The 8,077-nt window shown below is 42.3% G+C and overlaps 1 protein-coding gene across 2 annotated transcripts in view; it reads left to right on the top strand.

Moving 5' to 3' along the window:
* Nucleotides 1–3,858: 3,858 nt before the first annotated feature.
* Nucleotides 3,859–8,077, top strand: part of SLC4A7 (solute carrier family 4 member 7) — an 84,279-nt gene continuing 80,060 nt past the window's right edge. Inside the window, exon 1 of one of the 2 annotated variants that reach the window (XM_019536169.1) lies at nt 3,859–3,981. In XM_019536169.1, coding sequence (XP_019391714.1) covers nt 3,927–3,981 — 55 coding nt within the window. In that variant the 5' untranslated portion in view covers nt 3,859–3,926. The remainder of the gene's footprint in view (nt 3,982–8,077) is intronic. The other variant, XM_019536177.1, reaches the window with a different exon arrangement.

The raw sequence follows: 8,077 nt of genomic DNA, 5'->3' as shown, positions 1-8,077 counted from the left end.
ATATGGCTTGTATGCGCTCATGGTATTTAACATGGTAGCAAAGCTTTTAGCATACGAAATAGCTGTATTTACTCTATTCCAACATGAGGGGCTTTTCATTATATGGGGGGGCCTAGTTTAGGAATAGAGTATGAGCTGGCTGGGGTGAGGGGGCAGGGCTCTACTGAGGGTCTGGGTCTGACCTGGGATCTGGACCTAAGCTGCAGCTACTGCCTGTCCCTTCCTCTCCATGCTACTTAGCCTTGTGCTGGCTGTGGCCTTGCCTGGCCTTATAGCAGTGGCAGCAGGAGCAGCCATAGTCTTGGCTCTGGGGTCTGCTCTGAGTTGTTGTCACTGCTACTAAGTGTGGCTGGAGTTGGAGCTTTGTGCCCTAGGTTGAGGCACAGCCTGCTGAAACAAGGGTAAGCAACGGAAGGGCAGAGGTTACAGAATGGGTTCTGAGGCTGTAGGACAGGCCAAATCCCCAAAGTATAGAGAAAAAGGAGTGGGGAAGGGGGGGAAGGGAGATATGGAGGCTTAAGCACCAGGTTCAAGAATGTTTTCATATGTTGAATGTAAAAAAAATGCAGTTTTAAGAGAAACCCGCTGTTGTGGGGTATTAAACGTGGTAGTGGAAGACCAGCTGATCCAATAAGACAAACACACAGGGTGCGGAATCCAAGTTGTTTGTTACAAGAAGCATAGACCATCTGAGGATGTGCAACCGTCACATTGTGGTTTTGAAGTTCACCACAAATTTGATCTTGGATTTACCAGATAACCTGTTAGGTAAACTTGAGGAGAATTCAATCTCTGCTGGGAGGATTGAATGAGAAGCTGGAGCTTTTACTCTGTTCAAGCCAGATGTTCTGTCTTTAAATGAGGGTATAAAGAAGATGCATGTTCTGCAGATACATATTTCTCTGGCAGCTACTATTTTTCTTCAAGCTTCATGCTGTTGCATTACCATTGCATATTTCTTAGTAATGGAGATCTGAGCATAAATCACTTGTTTGCTGCTGTTTAACTCTGCTTGTAACAGGCCTGGAGGACAAGATTGGTTTGTTTTATTTCATTCATGTGCTACCCTTCCAATAAAGGCTCAGGGTGGCTTAAGATGACAGAATAATTTTTATTATTATGGAAATGGGAGCATAGGAAAAGAACAAAACAAAAACAGGAGCACAGTGAAAAAACAACAACTTTAAGGCTAAGGACAGACATTCAAAAAGCCTGACCCTGAATTGATTCAGTTTTATGCAGGTTAGTCTAACCTGGCTAGGCTAAATCACTTTGCAAGTACACAGACATGCCTGCAGTGGCTCAGGCTAGAAGCCTGGGGAGTGCTAGAGCAGCCTTCCCTTCCCTTCCACACTGCTGATCTGAGGGGGACGTGGGCAAGCCCCTTGATAAGAGAGCACTTATCAGCTCTGTTATCAGCATTTATCACCTCATCAGAAAACAAACAGCCTCTCTCATTAGTTCAAACTCTTTAAACAAAAAAGAAACGGAGGGACATTGCCAGCTGAGCTGTTGATAAGCCGACACTGCTGTCTGCCACAGCACGCTTGGAGACTGTAGCCAGCAAGTGGTGTACTAGCTAATGCTGAGGTGTCCATGTGAGGTGGAGGGGATGGGGGATCCCTGCTTAGCAGCAGGGCATGGTGAAGGAAGGAATAGGAAGCCAGGCAGATGCTGCTGTGCCTGCAAGTCTCTGCCAAGCTACAGCCAGGGAGCGGAAGGGAGGAGCCAGTTCTGCTGTGGAGCAAAGAGCCCTGCCCAGCCAAAGAGGATGTTGTGGGGAGTCTGATTTAACTCAAACCAGCAAGAGGTCTGGGACGGACATTGCATAAACCGGTTTGGCACAAATCAGTTGAGCCTGATGCTACATTCAACCAGGTTCCTCTCAAACCAGTTTCAGCCATTTTCAAACCAGTTTGTGCACTGGATGTCTGTTCCGTCACAGAGTTAAACCAGTTTCTGATCACTTAAAACAGTTTATGTGTAATGTCTGTCCATAGCCTAAGGGAACTAGAATTGAGGTTGGCAAGCCAGTCAATTGACCCATCAATGGACTGCATATATTTTTCCACCAGTCAAAGATTATAGCAATTTTACAAAAAAGAACTATACTCTTTTTGGTAGTTTTCTTGATAGAACTACTTTTTAAATTTTTTTGACACATTTCTGAATGGAAAATTAGTGCTTTGTTCTGTGTATTATTTGTACCTATTGGGATTTTTTTTTTTTTAATATTTGACCAGTCAGTCAACTGATTGAACTTTGGTCAAATGCCCAACCCAGATTAAAATATCTATATAAAACAGAGGTCCTTTAAACAATACCTCAGTCTCATTTTGTATGCTTAAACACTGGCCCAAATAGAAAGGTCAGAAAGATGTCCAGGTGTGGACTCCGGGCCTTGAGAGAGGCCGTTCCAAAGCCAAGGATAAGATGGTGAGGTCAAGAAAAACTATCTACAGTTGTGCTTCTAGGCCACTGTTCACAAGATAATCATACAGTTTTGGGAAATTCAGACTAAATTATTAGTGTATAAAAAGCCTTGATCTGGCATCATGTGTTACAAATGTGAATTGCAGAGACTTTTAGTTCTTAACTACTCTTCAATTTGTGCTGGAGAAGCCCTTAAAGGAAATCTCTCTCTATCTGCGGAGCTTTAGTTATTTAGTTCAGTCTTCAAGTTAAATGCTAATTCCTAGAATTTTCCATTAATCAGTACCCATGATCTTTTTAATAGGCTTCTATCACTGAATACAAAGTGCTACTTGTCTAAAGGCCTTGCATCCCTGTATGTTAACACTTCATTTCTTGATAAGGTACAATTTGGAGCAGTGGGTCTCAACCTGTTTTGGTTCGAGGTGCCCTTTGTTTGATTGGCGACACCTCTCTAACAGTTTTTTGTGTGAATTGAACAGCACCCACTTCAAAACCCAATTAATCTGTATTACTGTGTACCTCCTGCTTCGCATTGCAGGTGTAGGAGCAGCAGATGAGGATGGGCTCCAGCCCATGCTTTTCTCCTCACACAGTGTTACCTCTTCACGCTAGCACCGTGGTTGAGAATCACTGGTCTAGAGCAGTGGTTCCCAGTCTTTACAGATCCATAACCTGATTTTAATACAGCTTCCATAGGATTCATGATTTAGAGCCTCGTAAAACAATTTGGGAAATCTGAAGTTTAGTTTTATAAAGAGAGTTTTTACTTGGCTTTCTTTCAATAAAGCTACCGGTCAATTTATAAACAAGATGCAGCAAATCTGTTTAAAGAGCCCATGGCTTACAAGTTATCTGTGACCTTCTTCTAACCTTCCTTATTTAAGTTAAGTTGTTAACCAAAATGGGGATCTGAAGAAGTTAGCTGCATTCACTTTGTTCTCCTTTTAGGATAGCTGGTGTCTAGTTTTGATTTCACTGGAGTAATGCATGTGTTGTAAAATGCCCATGTATGAAATGCCTGGGTAAAATTGTTTTAGTAGACTTGAAGCAAAAAAACCTTTTTTTTTTTTTTTTTTTTTTTTTGGGTATTTAGATGAATTTGGGGTTTTCACTGATGTATAATTCACCTAGTTTGAATTACTGATGCTTCTTGTTGCTAGTAGAATGTTTTCTGAGTAGGAAAAATCTTTATTTTTCTCGTCTGAAAATGGAAGGCTGTTTTTGCAAACCCCTCAACTTGTTCACAGTCCAGCTCATATGGAGAGGATCCTGTTTCATTTCTGTATCAGAAAATGGTTGTAAAGCAGCTTCTGGAGCTAAAAAAGGAAAAAATTGGCTGTCCTGAAATAATGTGTGCACAATATAATCTGTGCTATAACGTATATTATTGGAAACAGTTACGTTCTGATGGGTTTTAATTATTTTTTGCGTTTTAAACAATTCTCATATTTTATGTTTCTTAGGGTCATGATGAAGAAGCTGTTGTGGATATGGGCAAAACCAGCTCTACTGTCAACACAAACTTTGAGAAAGAAGAACTAGAGAGTAAGTCTTTTTATGCCCCTATCTTAGAGTTAAAAGGGGCCTATTGCTCTCTTCTGTGCAGCACATAGTGCTCATTAACAGTAATTAAAGTTTTACATGATTGATTGCAATGTAAAATTTTTATGAACAAAGCCACCATGCCTAATGATTTCTTTATAGCCTTTATTCTTTGTTTAGTACACTGATTAGTGCTCCTCTCTGTGGTTGGAAATCTTCCTGTGCAATTGCCATTCTAAAAAAATCACTTAAATTGCTCTTTGAGAAAAGTCTTAATCTAGAAAATGTAATGAGTTTTTTACACTTTTTTTCCGGTTAGAGCCTAGAGCCGGAAAAATAATCCAGTTGTAATTCTTCTTGGTAAGAGAGATTTACCTGGGCGAGTGCTACAGAATCTAAGCTCACTTTTTTTTGTGGGAAAAGTGAGGGATGAACTCTTGGGACTGTAAATATATGTATATCCTTAAAATATGGATTGTGAAAAATGGAGGAAGGCTCTCATTGCAAGACTGCACACTGTTTATAAACTTCTTAATCTACAGTCTAGTGAGAGAGTATGCCATTCTTCATTGCTGCTCTGTATGGAGCTCTGCCCCTCAGCGAAACTGGCCAAGATTTAGGTCAGTTTTAGGGCCCCTTGACAAGTTCAGGTAAAGGTGCGATGGCATCTTTGTAATCCACACAATCGTGCCTCCTCCTGTGCCAGTGTCCACCTCAGATTAACAGATTAATGTTACTAAAGAAACAACAGTAGAAGTGACGCAAGAAAATAATGCAAATTGCACATAGATAAACTACAAACAATTTTGTGAATCAAGCTGAAAGAAAAAAAAGTTCAAACAGATTTAAAGGTAGAAGACACTATACTGTGGGGGAGTTGGAAATAAGAATGAAATGCATATAAAATAGTTGGTTTTGTTTAGTGATCATATCAGATTACAAAATATTCATAAGGGCAGCTCAGCCTGAAACTGGATATCACAAGACCACTTACTTTTTTTCCCATTCAGGTTCCATTTTCAGGTCTATTATAGACCCCTTCTGTGTTTATCTACAGAAACTTGGTTAATACTCAGCTTGGTTAATCTGCCAAATGGGAATAATGCTCCACCTCAGAGCATCCTGAGACTTAGTTTGTGTGGCACTTTAAGACCTTAATAATACTGGGTTACCATTTGGTAGAAAATAAGTTGGTTTGGTTTTTTTTGTTTTAGTTTCTGTCTCTGTTCCGTGTTTCTAAAATGCATCTCTTTGCTTAGTTTTGTTACAACACTCTTCTTTTTAAATGAATTGTCTTTGAACAAGCACTTGCATTAATGCGATGGGATAGGCCCACAAATTAGTTGTTATTACTTATTCAGTTCATTACATATAGGCCTGCCTTCTGAAAACATAATTTTGTGGACTTTTTCAATAGATACCAGTTGGTTTTACTTGAAACGTAAGTGAACTTGCAGTGTGCTATCAGCATTCATAGCCCTAATTTTATTACAGTAATTTTGTTGAGCTAAATGTGGTGTGGGATAGGGAATGTGAAAGGTTAAATGACTAACGTTTAACTGATAAGTGCGGTGATAGTTAGCTTACTGATTTATCTTTTAATTCTGTGTGGGTGTAGTCTGGCAGGGAAGGGGGGGAAGGAAAGATGTGTGATGCCCCGCAGGAATCTGCAGAGAAGGCAGGAGGGAGGGAGGGACAAGGAGGAGGGAACAGGGAGAGATGAAACTAGCACCCATAGCCTAAAAGGAAAATAGCAAGCAACCTAATGCCCATCCAGTTTTCTGTTTTTTAAAAAAATGCCCAATTTTCAGTTTTAAAAATATATAGTGGTGTTTCATTTAAATCATGGGAAAACTTGGATTTGGGGTTCCTTTAGAGCTTTTTTTTAAGTTGGAGAAAACCAGGATCCCTGCTAATGACTTGCCAATTAAGTGGGTAGCTGTTGGTTCACAGGTGATCCCTGCCTCCCAGCACAGGGCTTCACATGGGTTGTGCTATCTGGCTGGGCCTGGCTTCTTCCCCCTCTCCCCACAGTGAAAGGGCTCTGGAATGACTCCCGGCAGCAGCTGTCCCCCAGCTGCTGCATTATATTGGTTAAATGATTAATCAATAATTAGAGGAGGTTAAATGAATATATTTACATTTTGTAGGGGGTATGGAAAGGTGTAGGATGGGTTGGCAATCCCCAGCATTCATGCCAGCGCATGGCATGTGAGGCCATTTGATGCCGCACAGCACAGCCAGCCTGGGCTTTGGGCGGCTGCCTCCAGCCACAGAGTCAGGGCTGCTTTCAACAAATGGCAGGGAGGCTGCAAGCCCTGCTGCAAACAGCCTGAGGTCTATGGCAGGCAGGAGCTGCCCAGAGCCCAGGCTGGCTGTAGCGGGCAGCTGGGAGGCTGCAGCTAGGGCCTGGAGCCCCAGCCCAGCTCCGTGGCTGGGGATGGCTGTATGCATGCCTTGGTGCACAGCAGGGAAGGAGCCAGGGCAGTGTCCACCGCAAGCAACAAGCCAAGCCGGAGCTCTGTAGACTTCGGTGTAGCTGTTTGTGGCCTTCCTGCTGCTTGCTGTGAGCAGCCTAGGCTCCACTGTGTGTGGCAGGGGCCTATCTAAAGCCCTGACTGGCTGTGGCAGGTGGCCAGGAGGCTGCAAGCTGCTGCACCAAGGTCGGCAGAGCTCCCATCTAGCTTGTTGCTGGTGGCCGGTGCACATGTGCCTCTTGGCAGATGGCAGGGAATGGGCTGGGGTTGTGCTGCCCTGACCCCTTCCCTGCCATGTGACCCCGGATGTATGTAATTGCCTCTAGCCACAGAACTGGGTTAGGGCTCTGGATGGTGCAGCTGTGTGCAGCTTCCTTGCTGCAGTGTAACCCTGGCTTCTCACTTGCCATCTGCGCATAGGTGTGCGTACACCTGCTGCCAGCAACGAGGAGTGGGTCCCTTGCAGTTCCTCTGCTGTCTTGCCCCTGACACACCAAGTTGAGGCATGGGTTGAGGTTGGGATGTGTTTGGCACTGTGGCCAAAAACATTGCCAACCCCTTTTGTAGAAAACAGTGTGGTGGTAGTGCTCCTAGAAAGTATCAGTTATTAGAATATATTGATTTGTGATGCTGGGGAAACTTTTTCCTACAGATCTGATAAATCCTTAATCCAAGTACAGCATATTTTCCAGGTAAATGTTTTAAAGCCTCTAGCTATTTCTCTGTTTCCCCTGTGCTTATGTTTACTGTTAATTTTTGAGAAGCCAAGTATGATGCTGTAGGAAGTTGAAACATGACCAGAAATAAGTTTAATTCTTATTAGCTTAATAATACATAATATACCTACTGTAGTATAGCATTCAGCTTCATCCACTTTTTATCCAGATGTATGCACATCGTTGCTAGCACTTCAGAAACTCTTACCTTGGTACTTAAGCACTTGTAGAGCCTATGTATAGTAATGTCAGTAGAGCGATACTATGGTATCAAAACTGTCTTCTGTGTCTGTTTCTGAGTGCTTTTGGTAGGTCAGGCTTCTATGCTGTTTGATACTGAAGATGCTAACGGAGAGAAAATAGAAAGATAAATCTTGGGTTATGTGGAGCCAGGAATGGAAAATGGGGAATCTCAATCTGAGTTTGAAAAAACTGTTTCATATCCAGTAGGGGTACTGTTCATATTAGTAACTCAACTGCAGTTGTAGAAGTGGAAATGTGAATGTAAACGGGACAGAGATATATTTTACATCTGTCTAGCTAAGCGCAAACTAGCTTCAGACAACACAGTGGCAAAAAGAAGAGTCAAATTGTGTGTATGACCATTGAGAAGACGGTGTGCGTACTACAGTGCACTGCTCTCGATTTTGGAGTTATTGGGCACTGCCATAAAGTAATACCTATTTTTCTGTGGAAGCAGTAAGATGAGGAGTGAAATTTTCGGAAGCACCTTGTTTTTAGCTTCCTAACTATGTGAAACCATAAATAGGGATAATAACCGTAAGTGAGGTGAAAGTTCTCGGCAACTTTCTGTTGAGAACAATGTTTAAGCAGATCTTAGACTATTGGTATGGCTTTGATAGCCAGCAGTAACCAGGCATCCTGTTTTTCTCTGATTTTTAAACC

Source organism: Crocodylus porosus, unplaced genomic scaffold (assembly GCF_001723895.1).
Source record: "Crocodylus porosus isolate Cpor-Errol unplaced genomic scaffold, CroPor_comp1, whole genome shotgun sequence".
In the NCBI taxonomy this organism is placed as follows: Eukaryota; Metazoa; Chordata; order Crocodylia; family Crocodylidae; genus Crocodylus; species Crocodylus porosus.
This window is presented reverse-complemented; position numbering and strand designations above follow the sequence as displayed.